The 25,699-nt window shown below is 54.4% G+C and overlaps 1 protein-coding gene across 5 annotated transcripts in view; it reads left to right on the plus strand.

Moving 5' to 3' along the window:
- The first annotated feature begins 296 nt into the window (after nt 1-296).
- EML1 (EMAP like 1) overlaps nt 297-25,699 on the plus strand; it is a 210,519-nt gene continuing 185,116 nt past the window's right edge. For all 5 annotated transcript variants that reach the window (XR_012416106.1, XM_005562188.5, XM_073998175.1 and 2 more), the window contains exon 1: nt 297-461. Coding sequence is in view for 4 of the 5 variants with exons in the window: in XM_005562188.5 (XP_005562245.1) it covers nt 434-461 (28 nt within the window). In the remaining variant the exon portion in view is untranslated. The remainder of the gene's footprint in view (nt 462-25,699) is intronic.

Raw genomic sequence — 25,699 nt, forward strand, 5'->3', positions numbered from 1 at the left:
GTCCTCAGTGGTGGTATCACTTGTTATTCTCCTTTCCTAAATGTCCATAAATGTCCCTTGCTGGCTGGGTGGAACCGTTTCCAAGGAAAGAGTGTACAGGCATTCCCAAGTACCCAGGAGCTGGGGTCTTGGGGACTGACCAAGCACCTAGGGGTGCAGTGGCTTCTCAAGTAACATCCTGGGGCTGCCCCAAGAGGCCCTGGGCGGGGGAGAGCAGTGCCCAGATTTATCCACCAATCGCACAGGCTGCTGGCACTGAGCACATTCTTATCTGCCCAGCCCAGCATGGGGGGGGTGGCCAGGCTGGCCGGGGCGGGACGCTGCCTGGGGCTGGACACGGAGGATCCCCAAGCCCTGCTGGGTGGGTGACAGCCGCTGAGGCTCTGAGTGACCCTGCAGGCTGGTGGCCAGCCGGCTGCCCATCTCCCACACCATGTCGGACGGCGAGGGCCCCTCAGCCGGTGAGTGGCAGTGCTATATTTACCCACTATGGCTCCGGTTGCAGAGCCAAGGCCGCCAGTCGCCGAGGGCACTGGGGCCCCCACAGGCTGCCGGCAGCTGTGAGCTGGACCCCCTTCCTCCTTGCCCAACGCCTGGGGGGCCTGTGCCGCCGGAAGAGGGGAGTTTGACTTTAAAGCTAAGTTCCACCGCACCCCTGACTGCACAGTGTAGCCGGTGCAGGAAGCTGTGCCTGATTCAAGCTCTCCCGGGGCTGGCAGCCGGGGCCAGAGCTGACCCAGGACAGAGGGGCAGGAGCTGTGGCGGGACCCATGGGTAGGCTCAGGGTGCCGTGGGCCACTGGAAGCACATGCAGACGAGTGTATGTGAACATTTATCGGCAGGGAGCGCACACAGCTTCCGTCTGATTCCCTAAGTCTGAGACCTGTGGGCATTCTGAATCCCTGGTCCAGCAGCACCAGGCAGGCTATCTGTGTGCCCTCATATCCTCTAGGTTGAAAATGGCCAGGGACACAGGCAGGTGGAAAGGCGATCAGATTCCCCATGGGGTCTGCCCACTGCCCTCTGCTCTGCCTGAGGCAAGAGGCTGTGGTGGGGACTGCCACCCGTGTGCCTGGCTGGCTGCCCCTGGCTCCTGCCAGTTTCAGAGGCAGCCTTGGCGGAATGGGGACTGGGGACAGCCGAATCCAGGGGTTACATGGGGGACTCTGGAGTCAGGCTGTCCAGGTTCAAATTCCAGTTATTTCACCTCCAGGCTGGGTGATCTTGGGCAGGTGGCTTAACTTATCTGAGCCTCCATGTCCCCAGGTAAAAATGGAGATTGTGGTCCTAACCTCCCGTTGGCTGTGAAAATTAAATTTATGATATTGTGTGAAAGCGCCTGCTGGTGCCTGGGGTGCACTGAGCGCTCAGAGCGCTGTGTGCTGGCAGCAGGTGGGCACCCCGGGCAGCAGATGGGCATCCCAGGCAGCCCAGGCAGCCAGGTCTGGCCTCCTCCAGCAGGGCCTCCTTCGTAAGCCACCAATTGTCGCTGGCACGTGGATTCATTCTCCATAAAACCCCACCTCAGAGGCTCTCAGGACACATCAAGGTCTCCTGGGGGATGTGGGCGGATTGTGGGTGACAGCACTCTGCAGATACCCTGTTACTGATGAACAGTCCCAGCGCCTTGGCCTGGCTGCGTAGGATTTGGAACAGAGAGTGCGAGAGAGTGTGTGTGTGAGTGTGTGTGTGTGTGTGTGTGAGTGTGTGTGTGAGAGTGTGTGTGTGTGAGAGTGTGTGTGTGAGAGAGAGTGTGAGTGTGTGTGAGTGTGTGTGAGAGAGTGTGTGTGTGTGAGTGCGTGTGTGAGAGAGTGTGAGTGTGTGTGTGTGAGTGTGTGTGAGAGAGTGTGAGTGTGTGTGTGTGTCTGTGTGTTGGGGAGGGGTACACTGACAGAAGGGGCCTGACCTCACCTTCTTCCACTGGGTGCCGGTTGTCCTGGCTGCCAGGAATTGCCCGCCGGGGCCGCGGGAGCTCCGGGAGCCAGCAGACAGCTCTTTCTGGCCGGCCCTGCCCTACACCTGACGCTAACCCGGAATAGCTCTCCCCCTCCACCAGGGACATGGCCCTGGTTTTAGCAGCTTGTAAAGCCACCCGCATGGAGATGGGTATTTCAGGAAGGCTAGGACAATATTTAGCCCATCGGGGCAAAGGAATGGGCGCTGAGTGTGCATGTGTGTGCGCAACCTGGAGGCTGGGAGGTGATGTGGGTCTTGCTGTCCCTTCCCCGTTTAGGAGAGGGTCAGCCCGGTTGGGCTGGGAGGTGGCGCCTGGATTCCAGGCTGGCTCTGTCGCCCTGGTGGGCAGGTGGCCCTGGGCAAGCTCCGGGCTTGGTTCTCCCATCTATAGAATGCCATGCGAGGTCTTTTGTCTCTAATATGTGGGTTTGGGATTCAACCTGGCTGGCAGGAGTAAAGGCGGCATCTTGGGGCAGGAAGGTATATTTACTTATGGGTAGAAGGGTGCCAAGGAAGGGGGCCTTTTGGAGCACACAGTGTGAAGTTCAGGCCTTTCTAGGATTCTTGCCCAGCAGCAACCAATGGTTGCTCCAAGGACACTGCAGTGAAATATTTTCACCTGTTTTCAGTAACTGATCCCCAAGCCTGTGTTGGCAGTGGGAACATTCTCAGCTCTCCACTCGTGACCGGTGTGACCCAGGGCAGACTACTCAAGGACACTGTGCCTCAGTTTCCTCATCCATTAAGTGGGGACAGTAATGGGACATTAACTCCTCGACGTGCAATAAGGATTAAATGGCTAACAGCATGTAACACACCTAAAATAACGCCAGGCTTATTGTTAGTGGTTATAGCTGTTATTATTTCACCAATAAATAAACAACCTAGAGAGGGAGATGAGGGAAGCAGAGGACCCGCTGTATCCTGGACACACTGTTCTGTTTATTACCGGGAGGTGGGGACTATAAGCTCCATCGTGTAACTAAGAGTACTGAAGCTCAGAGAGGCACACGTGAGGTCACCCAGCTGGTCAATGGCAGAGCAGGGATTCAAACCCTGTTAGCACAGAACCCGGGTTAGGCCCCTCTTCCTGGGAGTCCCACCTGCACACCCAAGGAGGGCGAGGCTGGCTATTTTGTGGGACTTTTTGGCTGCTGGAGAAGCAGCTTTCATTTCAGGGTTAGCTAGCTCAACAGTGCCTCTAATAACTTGCAACCTGTAGAGAAAAATGTAGTGCCTTGTTAGGGTGTCAAGAAATTTCTGCAGAGCAGGAGCGCAGCAGGAGGTGGCTGGCCCCTGGATTTGTGGCCCTGTGCCTGGGTGGGTGAGCTGGAGCTAAGGTTACCCGGGAGTCAGCACCATATTTATAGCAGGAACTTGCCTGCATCAACTACCGGCCCACACACCCTGGCCAGCAAAGGCGCTTCCTTTACAGTTGCCTGCATTCTAGGCTTGGCTCTGTCTCTTAGGGGCGGGGTCACATCACCTGACTAAGCCTCAGTTTCTTCATCTTTAAAATGGGGGGTTCGTCATCTCCCTCACTGGGTCTGAAAATAGGACCTGTAAGTGCACGGCACCTGCCTGGCATAGATGGGGCCTCAGAAGATGCCGGCTCTACACATCCTGGGTCTGTTGATTGTCTTTTCCTGCCTTTGACCTTGTGATTTACCGTCTCCCGTCCTGGCCAGAATCTGCAGGAAGAGATCCAGGTCTCTGTGCTGTTAGCTGCCCCCATGCTTGGGAAAGTTTCCAGCAAAGCAGCTTTACAATCCTAAGCACCGAAGAACAGGCTGTTCTGTTTTCAGCAGAGCAATGAATGCAGGTCCACAGAGACCAGGGTTCAAATCCCAGCTCTACCACTTCCTAGCTCTGTGGCCTTAGGTGAGTCACTTAACTTCTTTGAGCCTCTGTGATAGATGGGCATTTGCCGTGCTGCAGAGGGTATGGTAAGGACAGACCTGTAACCTGCAGGAGTGCTCAGCCAGCAGAGTGACCCTGTCTGTCCTCCTAAGTAACCCTCCGCCAGTCCCACTGCCCAGTTCTGAGCCACAGTCACCCTGTTCGTGTGGTGAGACATGGCTGCCCTTGCTGGTGCCTTTTGTATGTGCGTGTGCTGGGAAGTTGTTCCCCTGTCTTTATCACCTCCCTCAATGCCCTGCAGCTTCTGATTCTCACCAAGACATTCAGCTGGGTGAGCTGACATCTCCCTGGCCTCCCCAAAAGGCCCCCAAGAACTGGGCTCTCCAAGTACCTCTCTCTGCTAGAAGTCAAGGATGGTTTTCCAAGGATAGGGCCTGCAAACATAGGTGGTGCCACCCAACTGCTCACGCAATTCCCCCTGGCATCCTAGAACCCAGACAGCACCCCAGCTTTTTGCTCCCCCAGACCTCATGGTGGGCCCCTCACCAGGAACCAGGGCAGTGTCCACCTTCTCTTCCTGTCCTGGCCATCCCCAGCTCTCACCTCAGTTTCTCCTAGAAGGCCCTGTCCCCCAGTTTATGCCATCCCTGTCCCTAAGGAGGTTGCACTGCTCTCTGAGGAGGGGGTCCTGGCACAGTGTCCCTTCCCTGGATTTCAGGGTAGGCAAGTGCTGGAAAGGGTATGAGATGCCTGGAGTGGCCCTGGGATATGGGAATACCTCTGAGATGACCTGGTGAACGGTGCCAATGTGGTTCCCTGCCCTGCTCGTAGGAGTCCCGAGCTGTACAGGCCTGACCAGGTGTAGTGGGAGCCTTTGGTGCTGAGTGACCCAGGGCAGGCCTCCTTCATGTGTGACCTCAGAAAGGTTATGTAGCAGCCATCCACAGGCCAGCACACGGCTCTGGACACATGCCCCGAGTTCTGACATCAAGTACCCCCCACCTCAGCCCCTGTGAAGGGCTGGGCCTGCCTGAGTCGCTCTGAGGGTCCAAGCCGGACTCCATGCCCTGTGCCTTCTGGGTGCCTGCACATAGGGTGGTGGCAGGGCATGAGTCCCTGAGGAGCAAGAGGCAGTTTTATGTGACGTCAGTGGTTGCTAAGGCTGGAGACAGCAAGTGGCCTGGGTTTTCACTTCCTTTATGGTTACTGGCCGGTTCATCCCTTGGGGATAGGGAGCCAGTGAAGGCTCTGGAGCCGGGGACGGAGGATACATGGCTTGCTTCAGTGCGGTGGGTGGAGGAACGGGAAGGAGGATCTGGAGGCCCAGAGGCCACGGAGGAGGCTGGGGAGATGGTCCTGGGGAGAGAGGGTGAGGTCCACACAGGACGGGAGGGACCCGGAGAAGGGCACAGGTAGATTTGGCAACTGCTGGGGCTGGGGTGCTGGGAGGGTACAGGGGAGACTGAGCCTGATACTGCCGCCCCCGTTAGGAGGGTCCAAAGGACAGACTGTCACCTTCAGGGCTCTGTGGGGTGACGTGGCAGTGTTTCAGGGCTCAACTGTAAAACCTGTGGCACGCGTGGAGGACTGGGTGAGAGCCCCCTGACGTGGAGGGCTGGGTGAGATCCCCCTGGCGTGGAGGGCTGGGTAAGATCCCAGCCCCACGTGCCCTGGCCCTGGACACAGGCAGGCCCCTCTCCTCTCCGAGCCTCGGCGGTCTCCTCTGTAAAGTAGAGGTGACACTGTAACCTCAGGGGTGTCGTATGGGTGATCTCCAGGCATGAACCTTTGAACAGCACTGCAGGTGTGCCGGGCACCTGTGATACTGAAGGACTCAGCCTCAGCAGCATCCAGCAACCTCTCACCAGAGGCTGGGTGCGGGGCGGGGACACACAGGAGGAATCCGCAGCTGGGGAGTCCCCTTCAGTGCCCCTCACGGCACCCCTACATTGAGGTTCACACCACACTCCTAACCCATGGGATCTTCATGTTATGGAGCAGGGGAAACTGAGGCCCGAGAGAATGAGAGACCAGCTCAGTCACCCAGCGAGGGCGTGGTGAGCTTAGGCTCAGGCCGGATTCCCAGGCACAGGTCGAGCCCCTCCAGCACTTTCAATGAGGTGTCTCCCACTTGTCCCATCGTCCAGGCTCAGTGGAGGCCTGCCTCCTCCAGGGACCTTCCCTGAGTTCTGCAGCCCCTGGGGACCCTGAACCCCTGGAGCACCCATGCCCTGATACCCTTCTTGGGTAGTAGCTTTGAGTGGCACCACCCCAGACCTTTACCCTTCTCACAGAAGTTACGAGCTGTGGGATGTTACAGGTGTCTCCAGGTGCGGCTGGAGCCTTCGGTACTGTGTGACCCAGGACAGGCCCCCTTCCGTGTGTGGCCTGAGAGATGCTGATTTGTTAGCATCCACCCACTTATCTGTTACCCATTCAGGCCAGTACATGGCTCTGCACACGCGTCCCAAGTCCCAAGTCAGGCAGGGCCCAGGTACCTTTCCAGCCCTGCACTCACTTGGCACATGAACCTCCAAGCAGCAAATGAATACATTCGTGTGACTAGGGGCCCCATGCCAGCGTCGAAAGTACCCTCGCAGGCTTTTTCATCTATGACAAGAGATGCAGGTTAGAAATGCAGCTTGGAAAGGAAAGCTATCCACTTCTGTTCTTTTAAAGTATTGGGTCAATTCTAAGGGAGCATTCTTGAGATAGCAAGATAGCTTTTATTTTTTATTTATCATGCTTTTAAAACAAAATTTTTAAAATGAAAAACAGCTAATGGTTGCAAATGCTAACAGCTTTTGCGTTTAGCATTTGCAACCATTTCACTATTTTTTTCTTGAAATTCACACAGTCAAAATAAAATATAGAAACCGGTTGCTGAGGTACGTAAGAGGCCGCCTGTAGACACCCATTTCAAATTTCCAATTTTTGCACTCTGATTTCAAAATTTTGCCTTCATCAAAACAGCTTCTTTGGTTTTTATTTTGTTTCCTACTCTTTAAGTCAGAATGGGATCGGGATGCTCTGGAACAAACAAATCTCAATGGTTTGATGCCACAAAGGTACACTTCTACCTTATACAAAGGCCACTGCAGGTCTGGTGACGTCCTCCCCGCTCCCAGGGCAGGTCCCTGCACGGTGGCCCAGCGTGATGCTTCTTTAAAGACCCATGTTTTCCCAGTCACTGCAGCCAGCCAAGAGAGAGATGGCGACACAGCACCAGTTAAATGCACCTACCAGGAAGTAACCCACCTTGCCACAACCAAAGTTTCACTGGCTCCAGCAAGTCACATGGCCACACCAAATGGCCAGAGGACAGGGTGTGTCCCTCCATTAGGAACAGTAGCAACGTCTGCACCCTTTCCATTGAGTTTTTCCCCACCGATTGACTGTTTCTTTGTTTGTTTTTTAAGTAATCCATTTTCATTATGAAACAGAGCATATTGTGTGAGCTGTGGTCAACAGGCATCCAAAATGTAAATCATGTGATTTCTAATATGCAAATCACAGTGCAAGGGGCAAGAGTTTTCAAAACATTGCTCCCTCCCACAGACTTGCATTTGCATTTTAAAGCACAAAAATAAATTTCTGAATGATTCGGTCATCACCTCCAGTGAGGAAAAGCATAACCGAGAACAACCTTAGCCAGAAATCTCTTTTGACTTTTTATTTGTTGAGGTACAAAAGAGGGCGTTGGAATGAGCAGGCTGTGGAATCCGTTTATTCAGTGTAATCCACAGATCCAAAAACTGAGATAGGAGTTTAGAATGCAATGATTTTTGAATAATACTGGGGGAAATTATGAGAAGAGCGTGTTTCTTCACTCTAATACAGATATGCACTCTCTCTTTGATTCCATGACACCATCAAAGAGAAGCTGTGTCATCAGTTTAGTAACTGGCTTTCCCAGTTGACTTTTTTTTGAGACAGACTCTCGCTCTGTCGCCCAGACTGGAGTACAGTGGCACATCTTGGCTCACTGCAACCTCTGCCTCCCGGGTTCAAGTGATTCTCCTGCCTCAGCCTCCCAAGTAGCTGGGACTACAGGCATGCACCACCACAGCTGGCTAATTTTTGTATTTTTAGTAGAGACCAAGTTTCACCATGTTGCCCAGGCTGGTCTCAAACTTCTGACCTCAAATTATCCACCTGCCTTGGCCTCCCAGAGTGCTGAGATTACAGGCATGAGCCACCATCCGGCCCCAATTGACTTTTAATGGTGGACGTGTACATACATATATAGCGCGCGCACACACACACACACACACACCATGAAACACATTTAAATAAAACTTTACAGTGTAAGATAGGGCTGTGGCCACACACATCACACATTGCTTTGTATAAGATAAGATCTGGTTTAAAAATAATGTTTGCAAAGACTAGAGGTTGCCTATGAACCCTGTCATAAGAGTCAGTGACATCAACTTGGATTGCTAGAAATAAAACCAGAATTGGGTCTGAAACTGCTGAGCTCCGTTTGGGGGGTCAGACATTCCTGCAGTATTCAGCGCTGTGGTCCAACCTCGAGGCCAAACTGTTTAGAGAACTCTCTACCAAGTTTAAACACATCTTTTAGGAATCCTGCCTCATTTATTTTGGGTGGAAAAACATGTCAAGCGCTGGTGCTGGAGCAGAAAACATCCTTCCTGCTGCTTCTCGCTCATAGTCTGAGTTAACCTCTGCCTCTGTGGACGCTGACTGAGCCCGTGCCGTGTGCATGGTGGTCTGAGTTAACCTCTGCCTCTGTGGACGCTGACTGAGCCCGTGCCGTGTGCATGGTGGTCTGAGTTAACCTCTGCCTCTGTGGACGCTGACTGAGCCCGCGCCACGTGCATGGTGGTCTGAGTTAACTTCTGACTCTGTGGACGCTGACTGAGCCCGTGCCGTGTGCATGGTGGTCTGAGTTAACCTCTGCCTCTGTCGACGCTGACTGAGCCCGTGCCGTGTGCATGGTGGTCTGAGTTAACCTCTGCCTCTGTGGACGCTGACTGAGCCCGTGCCGTGTGCCTGGTGGTCTGAGTTAACCTCTGCCTCTGTGGACGCTGACTGAGCCCGTGCCGTGTGCATGGTGGTCTGAGTTAACCTCTGCCTCTGTGGACGCTGACTGAGCCCGTGCCGTGTGCATGGTGGTCTGAGTTAACCTCTGCCTCTGTGGACGCTGACTGAGCCCACGCCACGTGCATGGTGGTCTGAGTTAACCTCTGCCTCTGTGGACGCTGACTGTGGACGCTGACTGAGCCCACGCCACGTGCATGGTGCTCTGAGTTAACTTCTGACTCTGTGGACGCTTACTGAGCCCGTGCCGTGTGCATGGTGGTCTGAGTTAACCTCTGTCTCTGTGGACGCTTACTGAGCCCGTGCCGTGTGCATGGTGGTCTGAGTTAACCTCTGCCTCTGTGGACGCTGACTGAGCCCGTGCCGTGTGCATGGTGGTTTGAGTTAACCTCTGCCTCTGTGGACGCTTACTGAGCCCGTGCCGTGTGCATGGTGGTTTGAGTTAACCTCTGACTCTGTGGACGCTTACTGAGCCTGTGCTATGTGCACGGTGTACCGCCAGGCACTGTGGTGAGAGGCTAGAGCAGGGAATTCAGCCCTGGGTCTGATGTCCTTGTCCTTAGGGTTAATAGACTGAGGTTACCGGTGGACTAAACAAGAATGTATACAGTAGGCACTAAAAAATGGCGGTTCTCTTTCCCCTAGGTCCTTTCACACGCTCAGTTCCACATGATGCCCCTTTTACCCTATATAGTCAACATTATTCCATTTTACAGATGAGCAAATGGAGATTTAGAGAAATTGAGTGGCTTGCCCAAGGTCACACAGTGAGTAACTGAGACAGATGGGACTAAGACACAGGTAGGCTGTCCCCAACCTGGGGTCACCCACCTCAGGAGGATCAGAAAAGTGGCACTCCTTCCCAAAGAAGGGAGCTGGGTGTGGGGGTGGCTTGGGGGAAGGGCCTTTATCGGGACCCAAGTCCAGCAATTCCCTCTGAACTTTTCTGGGGGAGGGAGCGGTCTCAGGGAGAGCCTACGTGTGGAGCCTGGATGGAGGCTTGGCCCTGAGCCCAGCTATGTGGTGGAAGCACTAGCTTCAGGCAAGCCCTTGCCTCTGGAGAGGTTCCCGTGGGATGTGGTGGGGGCAGGTGTGCAGCATGAAGGGAAACAGGCGTCTTCCTTGTAGCAGAAGCCGAGGACTCAGGAGGTGCCTCCTAAGCCCCAGCGTCTCTCTGGAGTGGTTTCCTGCTTGCCCGGGGACAACAGCCAAAGCCTGGTGCCCCAGCTCTACCCCATGACCAGAGCTGGCGCAGTCGCACCCCACACCCTGGGTCCCCTCCACGAAGCTCAGGGTCTCACACCATCCCCATTCTGCTGCTGGTGGATGCTTTCGTCAACTTCATGCCCAAGAAGGCTGGCTGAGGCTGGCATAGAGCCTTGTCCTGTGTCCCCACCCCTCGAGCAGGGCTCCTCCCACCCAGGGCTCCCAGTTCTTCCTGGAGAGAGAAGCCCAAGTGGCCGGGTGCTCTGGTTTGTTGAGCATTTGCCGCGCCCTGCCCTGGGCGGCTCCCCTGCACTCCTGTGTGCTAACCTGTGCTTGCCTCAGCTCTGTCGGGCACTGTGCCCCATCTCACAAGGCCAGACACCCAGCATAAGTGTGATTAAGGAGGTAGAAAAACAACCACCACCTCTGGAAAAGAAATCGTCAGCTCCGAACTCCCTGGAAATGTATAGAAATGGCGAGGAGGGCACTGAGCTTTCTTCCAGGCCTGGACCAAGGGACCAACCTCTGGGCCAGGAGAAAGGCAGACCCGGGGTGGCACAGATGGGCTCCAGATGTATGGGGCACATTTGGGGAATGCCAACTGTCTGGCCTGATGGAGGGCAGGGGTCTGAGGAGGAAGGAGAAACTCTATCCTAAAGTGGGTTTGGGGCCACCTCGGCTGCCCAGTTGGGGTGTGGCCTGTTTGATAGACAGTGGAGAAGGGTGGATGTCCCATGGATGAGGGGCTGTCAGAGACTCAAGGGACACCTTGTCTGTGTCTGTTCATGTCTCATTCACCAAACACAGGTCTGCACCGCACCAGGGCTGGGCTGCGCCTTAAGAACTCACAGGGCGGCCGGGCGCGGTGGCTCAAGCCTGTAATCCCAGCACTTTGGGAGGCCGAGACGGGCGGATCACGAGGTCAGGAGATCGAGACCATCCTGGCTAACCCGGTGAAACCCTGTCTCTACTAAAAAATACAAAAAACTAGCCGGGCGAGGTGGCGGGCGCCTGTAGTCCCAGCTACTCGGGAGGCTGAGGCAGGAGAATGGTCTAAACCCGGGAGGCGGAGCTTGCAGTGAGCTGAGATCCGGCCACTGCACCCCAGCCTGGGCGACAGAGCGAGGCTCCGTCTCAAAAAAAAAAAAAAAAAAAAAAAGAGCTCACAGGGCTAGCAGGGTGAGCTTCAGGGTCAGGCTCGGGCCCGCTTCTTATCTACTCTCTGCAGGGGCTCGGGGTAAGGACACCTGCCAGTCACTGGGAGGCTGAGCCGAAGCCACCAAGCCCACCCCTGGCCACATGGGGACTTGATGCTGCCCCAGGGGTCCCGCTGCAGGGTCAGCAATGCACGGGAAGGGGCCTCATCTCACCTTAGACACTTGGAAAGCCACCGCCTCCGGGACTTCCTTCCTTTTCTTTCCATCTTAAAACACTGAGCTTGCTGAGAGGCGGTAAAGACCTGGCAATGACCCGAAACCAGGGATGAGGCGCCCTACGAAGGTTCCCTTAGGGCCGACAGCTCTGACGCCCATGAGATCATGCGTGCCTGGGTGCCTAGGAGGAGTCCCACTCACTGCCAAGGCAGAATTTACCCAGGATGCCTGGGCAGGAGGTGTGGCTGCAGCCGGGATTCCCAGGGCCCTGCGGGGTCTGTCGGGTGACCCTAGCTAAGAGCCTGTCACAGGGATGGCATCGCTGCTCCGGGACAGCCCCTGCCCGCAGACCCAGGCCTGCCCACTCAGAGCACGTGGGGTCCTGGGAGCCGGAGCTTGCCCGAGGCTGCCGGAATCTGTGGGGTGAGTGGTGCTCATGGTCCTCCCACGTTTCTGGGAAGAAAAGGGAAGGGCCAGTGATACTCAAGGCTGCAGCTCTGTAGAAAGGCTGCAGCTCTGGATTCCAGTCCTGACTTTGTTATCTTTTTTTTTTTTTTGTCTCAGTAACACCTTTGTTGAGATATATTATATAATTCACACCTTTAGGCCCAGTGCAATGACTCACACCTACAATCCCAGCACTTTGGGAGGCCAAGGCAGGAGGATCCCTTGAGTCCAGGAGTTCAAGACCAGCCTGGGCAACAAGTTCAAGGCTGTAGTTAGCCATGATCGCAGCACTGCACTCCAGCCTGGGCAACAGAGTGAGATCCTGCTCAAAAAAAAAAAAAAAAGAAAGAAAAGAAAAAAATAAATCACACATTTAAAAGTGTACACCCAGTGGTTGTTAGTATATTCAGAATTGTACAACCATCACCACAATCAAATTTAGAACACTTTCATCACCCACGGAAAAACCCAATATCCATTAGCAGCGACCCGTCCAGCTTCCTCCCCACAGCCCCTGGCAAGCACTCATCTACTTTGTTTCTATAGATTCGCTTCTTCTGCATTTTTCATATGAGTGGACTCCTGTAACACGTGGCCTTTTGTGCCTGGATTCTCTCACTTAGGAAACATTTTCGGGTTCATTCATGTTGGAGTCTGTATCCATCTTCACTCCTTCTTATTGCAGATTAATACCCCATCGTATGGATATGCTGTGTTTCACCCATCTATTCACCAGTGGATGGGCATTTGGGTTCTTTCCACTTTCTGGCTATGATGAGTAACACTGCTATGAACACTCGTGTACCGATTTCTGTGTGAACATCTGTTTTCATTTCCCCTGAGTGCACAGCGGGAAGCGGCGTTGCCGGATCATACGGTAACTCTATGTTGAACATTTTGAGGAACTGCCAGGCTGTTTCCAGCAGTGGCTGCACCATTTTCCCTTCCCACCTGCGGGGCCTGCTGGCTCTGACTCCTCACATCTTCACCGGCACCTGTTACTGTCTTCTCACTCCCAGCCACCCTAGTGGTGCGAAGTGGTATCTCACTGAGGTTTGGATTTGCATTTCCCTAGTGGCGAATGGTGCTGAGCATTTTTTCATGTGCCTATTGGGCATCACCTCTTGGCTTTGCCACCTTAAGTCTCGGCTTTCATTTCTGTAAAATGGGGGCAATGACAGCGCCTGCCTCTCAGACTGTGATGCGGGCTCAGTGAGATAAGCCCTGATGAGGGCTCAGGGTCCTGAGATGTTTGCTGCTTGAAGCTGCAGGCTGGGGTTAGGGTCTCCTCTGAAAGCTGGTATGAGGGAGGGACATAGAGAAAGCCGGAAGCCTGGAGGTTTCTGTGAGCCCCAAACCCATGTAGAAAGGGACAAACGTCATTAGCGAGGGTGCCGAATACCAGCCCAGCCCTGGGCATTTTCTGCTCGAGCTCTGATGCTCTGCTGTACTGCAGCAGGCCGAGTGACCCCGACATGTCTACACAACCCCAGCGAAATGCAGATGGCACACGTTCAATGCAGACAGGCTCAGTCCATCACTTGGGCTTCTAGTTTTTCTCGTGGGGAGTTATTGGGCCTGTGCCCCATGGCTGCTCCCTGATGGGGTGACATCGTGCTCCTTGGACTTGCTGTGGCCGGCTTTGCCAAGCTTGTGTCTGTCAATGCAGAGCTCTGGAAGTCAGCCAGGACTGTCCTCCTGCGAGGCTGGCTGTTTCTGCCCCTTATCAGGGAGCCTCTGGTGGAGGTGCCGATGGTCAGGCCGATTGTGTAGCTGTCACCTGAGCCTGGAGCCAGGCGGGAGGTGAGGCAATACCACCAGCCTGTCACGGGTGGAAAACAAATCCGCCTCTAACAGCAGGCTCACTAAGTTGCCCCAGAGGGAACAATTCATGTTCTATGCTGGAATTTGGTGGGAGAAGAGCAGAGAGGCTTCCATGGTGGCCCCCGGATGTTCAGTTGAGTCTGCAATCTGGGAAAAGCAGGTCAGATGCGATGAGGACTCCAGGCTCCAGGGACAAGTGCTGGCAGCATGTGGGGGCAGGTGGGGGTCTCCAGCTGTTTTTGGGCCCTGCTGCTATGTCCTCACCCAGTTGGGGCCACAGTAGAAAGTCAGGGAGGGGAGCATGACTGAGGAATCAGACAGATTGCTTTGGCATTCAAGCTTGCCACCAAGTGCTGTGTGATCTTTGCAAGTCAGATAACCTCTCTGGGCCTTTGTATCCTTGTGTGCAAAACGAAACTGATGACACCTTATAGGGTGCTTGCTACACACGATGAAATATCACTTGCATTCAAGGGCACACTGGGGGGGATCAGGGTGGGCTTTCATTTTAGGTCGAGCCCCCTAAAAAGTAGAGCTTCTATTCCATGGATGTGGCTTACTGAGAGAGGCACTCAGGAGAAAGCTATGAAGGAGGGAGGAAGGCAGGATGGGTTCCAGATGGAATCCAGCTTGATTTTGTTCATACTCACCTCCACCATCCCTGAGTCTAACTCGATTGCCTCTCAGTTCAGGGCTTTGACCTCTGCCCTTGAAGGAAGCATCCATGGAGGGCTGGGGTGGCCTGGGGGAGAAGTCACCCAGCTCAGAAGGCAGAGCCTGGCTCAGAGATGATGCTTCCCAGGTATTAGCTGCCTTGCCTTCCACCTCCAGGCCTCAGTTTCCCCATCTGTGAAATGAACCGGCTGGAGCAAATGTTTTAAGGATCTTCCAGCGTAGCACTAGGCTCTTTTCTTAAAAAAAGAAAATTAAAATAAACTATCCAAGCAATCATTCCCTTAGCCACCAATCACATCCCGAGCACCTACTGCTAGCCAGGCCACTGCTGGGTCCTGGGGTACAGAGGAAAGTCTGTGAGGACGCCTGCCTCCAGGAGCTCACAGCAGATGGGGAGACAGACAAGCAGACAGACAATGAGAGCCCAGTGTGACATGTGCTGTGACCTGAGAACCACAGGGGTGGGCAGGGCAGGCTTCCTGGAGGAGTAGCCCTGAGTCAGGTCTTGAGGCACAAGTGGGAGGTAAAAAGGGGCTACTGCGTGGAGGGTCCTGGGTGACCCAGCACAGAAGCAGAGGCAGCAGCAACTGTTGAATGGTCAATCAGCCATTCAACAAACATTTACTGATCAGCTGCAGACAAAGATGGCAGCAGAATCTTGGAGCAGGGGAAGTGTCTTACAGAAAATGGACAAGATAAATACAAAGCCCATAGGGTGTGCAATGGGGAAGAGGGTGCTGAGGATGGGGTATCATGAATCAGGAAAGGGGAATCAGAACAGGGCTATGGAGAGAGGCCTGGACACTTGAGAAGGACCTCAGGGATGTGAAAGACTGGGCCACAGAGCTTCTGAGAAAAGGGTGTTCCTGGCAGAGGAGGCAGCTGGTGCAAAGGCCCTGAGGTGGGAGTGCCTGGTCTTTTCAAGGAAGAGCAGTAAGGTCAGTTTGGGCAGAGTGAGCCCCAGAACTGGGGCGGAAGATGAGCTTAGACAGGAGGGGTTGGGAAGACCCACAGTGGTCTTCCTGCAGTCTGAAAAGGATGTTGGTATTGATCCTGAGTGAGAAGGGTTTTGGGCAGAGGAGTGACAGGACCTCACATCTGTTTTACGGACACGTGGCAGCAGGTGGGAACGTTCATTCCCAGCGAGTCTGAGCATCAGAAGATAAGAGGAAGCAAACCCAAGCCCTTTGGCCAGCCCGTGCCGGAGGCATCCATCACAGCACCCCGGATGCCATCACTCCAGAGACACCGTTAATCACCCACCGAGGGCGCTGACGTTTACAATGCTCTCCGCTGGCTTTCTTGATTCAAGCGTGCTGAGATCTCCCAGTTCTTTGCCTCCAGACAGCACCAGCAGCACAGCCCCCAGAGAGGCATTTCCCTTCTTATGTACCCAGGAAGACACTCGAAATTCCAAGTCCTTGTCCCTAGACTCCCCCCCGGCAAGGTCTGGAAATGATGACACACACCCACAGTCCCACACACATAAACACACTCTCAGACACACTCATCACCAATGCCAGGGTTGCCGGGCGGAATGCAGGACGTCCAGCTAAATTTGAATTTCAGATAAACAACAACTGTTTAGCGGAAGTGGAAGCATGTCCCAAATATTGCTCCTTCCTGGCAGCTAAGGAATCTCCCCTGAACTGCCCCTGCACCTCAGCACCTCCAGGCCAGCAGAAAGTGTCCGGGTTCCCTGGGTGTGGGAAGGCTGGGCCCAAGGAACCAGCTACCTGCTGAGGTGCCCGCTGGGGAGATGGTGCTGTCCCAGGGAAGCAGTGCCTGCCTTGGGGCTTGGGACTCAGCTGCCGCTGCGGGACCTCCAGACCCTGACCCGTGGTAGCTGGTGAACCACAGCTTTCGGGGGCCAATGGTCTTCCTGTGTGGCTTCCCAGCCCCCTTTAAGGAAGTGATTTATGGCTCTGAGAAAACAGCGTCAGTCAGTCGGGAGGAAGCACAGGGGGCCTGGTTTCCTTTAGAAAATGCGCATTAAAAAATACACAGTTTTAAACAGCAGGTTTTTCTTTTTTTAAATGATAAAATCTGAATAAGGAAACAAACCCTGCACTGTATGAATCAGGGAAGAACGATCCCAGGAAGCTGGAAGGCAGGGCATGCAATGAAAGAACGAGACTTTTGACTTGAGGCAGCCCTGGCTTTGACTCCCTGCTTTGGCATCTATGGACAAGTGACTTCACCTGGCCCAGCCTCAGTTTCCCTCAGGATGGCTGTAAGAGGGAAGCAACGAAGCTGGCACAGCGGGCAGACACATGTGGAGGGGTCTTGCAAAGACACCTGGGGTTGATGCCTCATCGCCCAGAGAAGCGGCCGCAGCCCCCCGCCCACTGCCCACCCCACCGCCACCACCCCCCTCCACCGCCCCCCCGGCCTGCACCCCCCTGCACTACCACCACCACTGCCACTGCCACTGCCACTGCCACCGCACCTGCTTTCCAAGGGGCATTTCATCTCCACCCAGTGGCTGGGGTTGGCACTTCAGTTAACAGGACACTTCAGGGGGGAGTCCTCATGGCAATGAAGTCTGAGCCCCCTGGCCTGGTAATGCTGGCCCTCCCTGGGGGGTCAAATGGATCCTGGGGTCCTTTCCAGCCTCCCTGCCCAGGACCCGCCCTCACCTCCACAGCCCAAGCAGACGGATTCTCTACACACTCCTGGGTGTTTCTCACCTGGTGCCTGTCAGAACCAGACCCCCTTCCTGGAACACCTTGTAGTCCCCAGCGAAGCCCTCCCTCACTCCCTCTACTGCCTCCCTGGCAGGGAGGGGCCTCCTCTGTGCGGCCACAGCCCCTAAGTAGCCTCCATCGCTCGTGAGGTCCGTATCTGTGTCTGCCTGATAGACGGTGAGCGTCTGAGGGCAGGGCTGGTGTGAGTCATCTCTGCTCCAGCCCTGGCACATAGTAGGTGCTCAGTGGGGGTCTTGCTATTGCTCTGTTGCTGCTTGTTGTCATTCTTCATTTAGAAAGTGCTTAGCGAAAATTGCTGTCTGCAAGGCTCCTTACAAACACCATCCTGTTTTGTCTTCCCCATAACCGCATCAGCAAGGTATTATTACCATCCCTAGTGTATGGGCCAGGAGACGGAGGCTCCGAGTGGATTATCACACAGCTACTCCATGGAGGCACAGGCTCCACTGCTGGGCTGCCAGGTGGCAAAGCCAGAGGGCTTTCCAGCAAGGGCCCCCTACCCCAGGTCTGTGTCTAAGACCCTTGCTGGCTCTGCTGCTGCATCACTGGCAGCTCCTGGATAAATCCTTCCCTCTCTGGGACTCAGTTTCCCGATCTGTGAAATGGGGGGAGCTTCAGTTGCTGATCTCTAAAGTGGCTCAACACTGGGGTGCGAGGACACAGACGTTGCTGGCCTTTGTTGGACCCCTGGCATCCCTGGAGTGCCAGCCTTCTGAAGACATTTATCTGTCCCAGCACTAAGCTGCTTCTTGTGACATCACCTTAATCCTGTCTCAGGCGGTGACATCACCAGCTTGGCAGGGTCTGCCAGGGCAAGGAGGGGGCCCATCTCCCAGCCTGGCATGCCACCTCCCCTGCCCCCTGCCTCCCCCCCACCATGGCATGCATGGCATTTGAAGCTGTGGGAGTCCTCTAGGATGCAGGGGGTTCCATCAGACCTCTGGGTGGGGCCGTGACTCCCAGACTGGCCTGCCTGGCTCCCCGAGTGGGAGGAGTAGGTTATAGACGGACCTCCCAGGACCCACTTTGGTGGTCTTGAATTTTGGTTCTCTGCTTTCAACTTCTGTTTGACTCAACTGTACAGCTGGAGATAGAGGCGTGGGCGGGCAGGGTTTGCATGCATGAACTCACTTCTTCCGAGTTTTGAGGACAAATGAGTCAGCTTGGCACCCTGGCACAGGGCAGAGAGCACTGGCAAAGCCCTTCACAGCTGCATTATCTGAGCACGTCTCTCAGCCTCTCCGAGCCTCAGTTTTCTCACCTGTAACATGGGATGAGGACTGTGGAGCCCACGCAGTGCTGTAGAAACTTCTCCAGGTCATGCCTGTGAAGCTTGGCCCGAGCCCGAGAGAGGGGCCCAGAGGAGCTGCTGCCTCCCCCACCCCATGACCCAGAGACAGCAGGCACCTGCCTCTCGCGTCCATGCAGCATTATAGGAGGGGACAGGTGGCCATGAGGAAAAGCTGTAAACCTAACCAGCTGTAATCCCACTAATGGTTTATCTTCTTTTCATGAGAAGGAGGCCCAGCATCCTGCACGGGGTGGGGAATAACAGGCCTTTGTGTTCTTTTGGGAAATGGGATGGAGCTCAGAAGAAAAGTCAGGCGTTGGTGCCTTATCTTTCCTGGCAAAGCTGGGGCCTCTGGGCCCGATCCCTGCTGGCAGCCAAAGGGTGACATGAATAATGGAAAGGCTGGCATGCAGCTCCCAGCCACCCAGCCGGTGACAGGAGCTGAGGGGGATGGACTGGGAGGACAGGCAGCCTCCAGCAGCCTTCGGGGCCTGGAGGCCCCAGGGAGCCTGGGGCTGCGGGAGGCCTGAGAGGGGCTGTGCTGACGCTGCCCGAGAGTCAGGGATCTCTGTGTCAGCATCACTTCGAAGCTTATATCTCAGGTCCCACACGCTGTGTGTCCTTGGGCAAGTCACTTGACCTGTCTCAGCCCTCCTCTTCTTGCTGTGACATCCTCATCTGGTGGTTGCAGGGGCTCCAGAAGAGAGGCTACCAAGTGCACTGTGGGCACTTAGTGGTGCCAGATGTGGAGGGGAGCGCTGGGGGCAAAGGAGCAGCTGAATATGTTGGTTCCTGTCCTGGCCGTGGACTGGCTGTGTGGCACTGGACCAGCCTCTTTCCCGTTCCGTGTCCCCTTGCCCTCCTGGGAAACGAGGCACCTCTTTGGATCCCCAAGCTTGCAGGACCCTGATGCTAATTCACACGGATGCTGACTGCTGGCTCCATTGCCAACCCCCCAAAGGGGCAGGGTGGGGAAACTGTGTTGTGTGCATGGTAGGTGTGCGAGGACCAAGCAGGAGCTGCAAGAGGAAGTGTGGCCTGAGGAGGCAGTGGGAGGAGCCTGGCCCCGGACCCACCCTGGAGCAGGCCCGAGGCCCAGGGTAGCGCAGGGCTGCTTCACAGGCGTGGAACCCGAGGCTCAGACAAGCTCAAGGAACCTGCCCAGGGTCCCCTGCCGACAAGTGGTAGAGTGTAGCTCCCACGGCCACACGTGCGGCCCACAGCCCCTCACTCGGCCAGGATGGCTCCACAAGAGGACAACATCTCACCCCAGGATGGCTTTCAGGGAAATGCAGCCCAGAACGGGAGTTGTGCTGTGCAGGGTCACCAGGGTGCCGAGGAGCCAACTATCCAAGGTCAGCAAGTGCTGGGCCCCAGGGAAGGACCCCAGGAGGTGACTGCAGGTGGCACATCTGATGGCATCAGTGCGGGGGGGAACTGACCAATGCAAGTCCCTTCCAATTTAAGGGGGTTTGGTGGTGGGGGCAGGGTCAGGCAGCAGGACTCATACTGGTCACTGGGTGGCAGACCTGGCCCTGCCCTGCTGACCAGCAAGGCCACTCTGGCCTGCTCCTGTGAGTCATTGCCTGGTTCAAGGCCCAGGCAAAGGCCGAGGGAGGCCTCTGTCTGGGGTTCCCACAGTGGACGGCTCATCAGTTCCTTGGTGTTCCTGGTGGGCTGTGGGGAAACCTTTACTTCAGATAACAGAGGGAGTGGATAGATGGTTTGGAGCCATATGACATTCTAAGCCTATACGTAAAGAATGGTGGGTGGTTTCCAGCACCTAAAACCTTTGGCCAGTGGTTCTCAAACCTTGGTGGTCACTGCAGTCCCCTGAAGGTGGGGAGGTGTTTGTTAAAAAAATCATACCTTCCTGAGCCCCCAGACCTGTGGAATCCGAATCTTGGGGCTCTAGTGTGATTCCCGTGCCCCCAGTGTTTGAAGTTCAGTGTGTCAGGTACCCTCAGACACAGTCACAAAGACTCTCAACCCCCCCTCACGTCCACTTTCCTGTGTTCCCAGCCTCACACATCCTCACACAGCCTGCACTCTCACTGGGCGCGTACACACTCCTCTGCATGGACTCACATTCACAGGGACGTGTGTGCTCCTGTGCCCACAGTGACACGCAGTTCTACACACACACCCCAGAACCGGCGGCACAATTTGCAGGGCCAAGTGCAAAATGAACATATAGAGCTGCTGTTTAAGAATCATTAAGGCTGGGCACGGTGGCTCACGCCTGTAATCCCAGCACTTGGTGGGAGGCCGAGGCAGGCGGATCACCTAAGGTCGAGAGTTAGAGACCAGCCTGACCAACATGGAGAAACCCCATCTCTACTAAAAATACAAAATTAGCCAGGCGTGGTGGTGCATGCCTGCAGCCCCAGCTACTCGGGAGGCTGAGACAGGAGAATCGCTTGAACCCGGGAGGCGGAGGTTGCAGTGAGCCGAGATTGTGCCACTGTACTCCAGCCTGGGTGAAAGAGAGAAACTCCGTCTCAAAAACAAACAAACAAACAAAATAATTGTTAAAAATTTGAAGACTGTAACAGCAGAGCCCCAAGTGACAGCACAGTTTGTGTGGCAACAAAACTGGCCTTGCATACAGTCGCTCATACTGCTTGTGCACATCTAGGAGCCTCGTGAATAAACATACCCCACGGCACAGACACCCACACATGTACACTCATGTGCACACACAGCGAGCCTTCAATTTAACTTTTTATTGGGATGAGGAAGCGTGCTGGTTAGCATTTAATAAGCAAAAGCAAAGTTGAGTCATATGTGTGTTGCTTGAAAGCAAGAAATGCCAGATGGAGCATTAAATGAATCACTGTCTTGGGTTTCATGAGTAACATTTTAATTGGGTTGTGACTAGTTTGGGAAAACTTTTAAGCTCCCCTCCACCTCAAATCCAAATTAAACCAGCAATTATTTAATGCTCCCAATGCCATGAAGCTCCCTGAATACAATGTGAACTTTAAAAACAGGTTTCGAGAAGACACTTCTCTGCCAAACGAATTACAGTGCATGGGGCAGCTCTTCCTTCCCAGAAACAAGGAGGGGAGGAAACTCGCATTTATTGAGCACCTACTATCAGCCAGCCCCTGTGTTCCGGGACAAGCACACATAATCTATGCACCACGATTCCTAAACGCTGAGCGTGGTGCCTGGCATATGGCAAGTGTTTGGTAAATGGTAGCTTATTACCGTATTTCATCCGAACCCAGGGTCCCACTGACTATAAGACATACATTATTTTCTGGACCATAAAGAAAGAAAAGAACACTGACATTGAAATCCTGATGGCAGCCAAGATACGCTGGGAGAACACGCTGTCTCAGAGGTGCTTACACATGAACAGTGTGTTAGAGAGTCAATGGAAGCCAGATCATAAAAGGAATTACCCCCCCAGTTCACAGACAGGAAAGACTGAGGCCCAGCAGGACAACCTGCCAGGGGGCTCTTTGACTCTTGAGATGATGTCATCAGAGGCTGCGGAGGGATTTTTCTGGAGTTCCGCCAACACGGAGCACACAGAGTTCCACCCACCATGTATGGGCATTGCTTTGTTGGGGAGGAGACCTGCCTCAGTATGCCGGGAAACAGTGCGGAGGCACCCTGATTTGTGCAGCCTGGGGGCTCAGGGCAGAGGTTTCAGTCTTTGGATCTCCCCACATTTGACCAAAGGCAGGCACAGTTGGGAATCATTCTCTTCAAAGCAAGTTTTAGAGATTAATAGTCATTTTGAGAGCCCCAGGCCTGCCCCGAGCCAGTCCTCGCCCCAGTCACGCCCTCATGCAGTGATTCATTAGGCGTAGAAACTGGCCTTGGAAGGCAATGAGCTCATGAATATGCACAGCGGGTCCTCATAAATTATGCATTCCACATGGAGGCTTCTGGGGAGAGGCTGAGGAGCGCCGAGCAGGAGCGCCGAGTCGCTCAGCCCTGCAACAGAAGGTTTGCTCACAGGGACTTTCTGGAAAGCACGTATTTCTGCCCTCCTGCCCTCTCCATCACAATGGACTTGTGGGCACCACCCTGGTTCTGATAAAACATCGGACTCTGGATTTGCAGAGCAATTGGAGTTTACTTAGCTGTGTCTTTGCTGAGGCCATGCTGGCAGGTCTAAATGGGCTGTCAGGGTCAGAGTGGGTCTACACGTGACTTGCTTCAAGCCCATAGATGTGCAAAGCCGCCTGACCTTACAGAGGCCCCAGCAGTTGAAAAGCTCCTACCCAGATGAGTGATTTACAGGTTTCTCCAAATCAGAGGGTGCTGAGGTGGAGTGGCCTGAGAGTCATGGGGCAAACACTGGGCTGGGAGTCACGGTGGGAGCAAGAAGGAGAAGGAGGGGGCTCTGCAAGTGTCTGCATTCCCTACCACAGATGTCTGGGGCCAGCACAGCAGTCAGCCCTCAGCCCCTCCACTCCCTTCCCCAAGGCCAGGCTGGGCACACAGTGGGCATGCTGCAGTCGGGCAGGGGCTCAAGGTGGATTTTGCATGGCCTGCTTGGCTTAAGGCTGCTTCTCCCTGGTGGGCTTTCTTCTTGTCCAGCTGCACTCACCTTCGCTGATGGTTCTCTGGCCACTCAGCCGCCCCTCAGCCAGCCTGGAGGGCAGCCCTGAGCCAGGAGGTACCCTTCTCTTAGTTTCTCCTTTGGTGACTGTCAGCACCTTTCCTGCTATCAACAGTCACATGTGTGGGCACTTCAGACGCTTCCTGTCCTTTCATCCCCCTGGTAGCCTGGGGAGGAATCGGGTGCACCGTCTGACAGTCCAGGCCTTGGCCAGAGAGGAAAGGGCTTGTCCTGGCAGCTCCGAGGTGGCATTGCTGGGTTTGCACTGTGTCCAGCCAAGCTCAGTTCCTGTATCCAGCCTGTGCTGCGCAGCCTGAGCTGAGCCTTAACCACCCTCAGCAGCAGGGTCTGGGGAAGCATCTGGAAAACGCTCTTAGCATTCATGCATCAAGAGCTATGAGACTAGGCCGGGCGCAGTGGCTCGTGCCTGTAATCCCAGCCCTTTGGGAGGCCGAGGTGGGTGGATCACCTGAGGTCAGGAGTTCGAGACAAGCCTGACCAACGTGGTGAAACCCCTTCTCTACTATAAATACAGAAATTAGCCAGGTATGGTGGCAGGTGCCTGTAATCCCAGCTACTCAGGAGGCTGAGGCAGGAGAATCGCTTGAACCAGGGAGGTGGAGGTTGCACCCCAGCTTGGGCAATAAGAGCAAGACTCCCTCTCAAAAAAAAAAAAAAAAAGGAAGAGCTGTGAGACTAGGCTTAAATCATTCCATTTGGAAACACCCCGCAACCTTACAAATATGCAACAGAAACAAAACCTCTACAGAAAATTGGTTAAATGGAGAAAAAGAAAATGAAATCAGCTGTCGTCCCTTCGCCCGAAAACTCAGCCCTGTCAGCCACGTGGTTTTCCTTTCTCTCCCTTCTCTTTCTTTCTGTGCAAAGTCGCCCTATCAAGCCATTGGTAAAATGGCGTCTCCGGTTTCCTCCCCCACCCTTATGTCACAAGCATTTCCCACATTGCTGCATGATCTCCGTAATTACCATTTTAACAACTGCAGAACACAGAGGGAAATGTACTGGCTTTCGGCATGGAACCGTTCTCTGATGTTGGGATCATCGTGCAGGGTGTTCAGAACCCACTGTTTAGGCCGGGCATGGTGGCTCATGCCTGTAATCCCAGCACTTTGGGAAGCTGAGGCGGGCAGATCACAAAGTCAGGAGATTGAGACCATCCTGGCTAACATGGTCAAACCCCATCTCTACTGAAAATACAAAAAATTAGCCGGGTGTGGTGGCAGGCGCCTGTAGTCCCAGCTACTGGGGAGGCTGAGGCAGGAGAATGGTGTGAACCTGGGAGGCAGAGCTTGCAGTGAGCCGAGATCGCACCACTGCACTCCAGCCTGGGCAACAGCGAGACTCTGTCTCAAAAAAAAAGAACTCACTGTTCAAAGGAAATGACTTTTAGACTTTCATGAATTTAATTCTTATGTCACATTCCTAATGGGGGATCAGCCTATCCCTCCTCCATACAGCAAGCCTCCTTACAGCATGCAAAGTGCTGATTTTCCCTTTCTCCCTGGAAGGGCCTTGCAGACAGACTGGGAGCCTACTCAATGCCCAAACACCGATATTAATCTCAGTCTCATTAAGTAAGCCCCAACTTGAACCAGACGGTCCCTCAGTGTGTGGCGCCTCTGGTCCCATCTTATAATGGAGCAAACAGTATCTTGCCCAATACCTGCATTCAACCAGTGCATGCAAAGCTGGGATTTGAACACAGCTCTGTCTCATTCAAGTGACTCGGGTGTGCATTTTGCTCTCTGCTACCCATGGACCACAGAAACAACCAAGGCCTGAGCCACAGGCAAGCGGGGAGAAGGAAAACACAGAACCACAGACAAATGCCGGAAGCCCTCTCAGACCAACCATGCCAACCAAGGCTCGTAAAGCATTTTCTCTGTGCCAGACTCTGTTCGAACAGCTTTGCGAATGTTACCTCACTCAGTCCTTACTGTACCCTGGAAGGCACGATTTTTGTCCCCACCTGACCGAGGAGAAAACTGAGGCTCAGGGAAACTGAGTGACTTGGGCAGAGTCACACGGCTTGAGAGTGGCACAGTCAGGATTGGAACTCAGGCTGACTCTGGAGACTGTAATCATCACCTCCCCGCCCCTGTCAGCTCCAAGTTTTTAGTTCAGCTTCATCCTCCTCTGGTTGCTAGCACAGGGCCTTCCCATTGTAGGGATCCTATTAATATTTGTGGAGTGGCTGTTTGACAGATAAGACGTTTGTGGAGACTGCGGAAGAAGGAAGGCTGGCAGAGCAGTGTGCTGGGTGTCAGATACAGTCCAGGGTTGCTCACTGGGTGTCTTACTGGGTATCTCCCTGGGAGAGGCCTGGCTGCCCCTCCCAGGGAGAGCAAAGTTGCCCAGGACTGGGGCAGACATGTGGGAGGCATGCTTACCGAATTTGTGGGTGACACCAAGCCTGGGGTGAGCAGATGGTGTGGGAGACTGCAGAATGGGCATTCAAAATGATCTCCCCTGGGCTCTTAGGGCCAAGGGCAAAATGAGGCCGGGTGCAGTGGCTCATGCCCGTAATCCCAGCACTTTGAGAGGCTGAGGTGGGCAGATCATTTGAGGTCAGGAGTTCAAGACCAGCCTGGCCAATATGGCTAAACCCTGTCTCTAATAAAAATATAAAAGTTAGCCAGATGTGGTGGTAGGCGCCTGTAATCCCAGCTAATCAGGAGGCTGAGGCATGAGA

Source organism: Macaca fascicularis, chromosome 7, assembly GCF_037993035.2.
Source record: "Macaca fascicularis isolate 582-1 chromosome 7, T2T-MFA8v1.1".
NCBI lineage: Eukaryota > Metazoa > Chordata > Mammalia > Primates > Cercopithecidae > Macaca > Macaca fascicularis.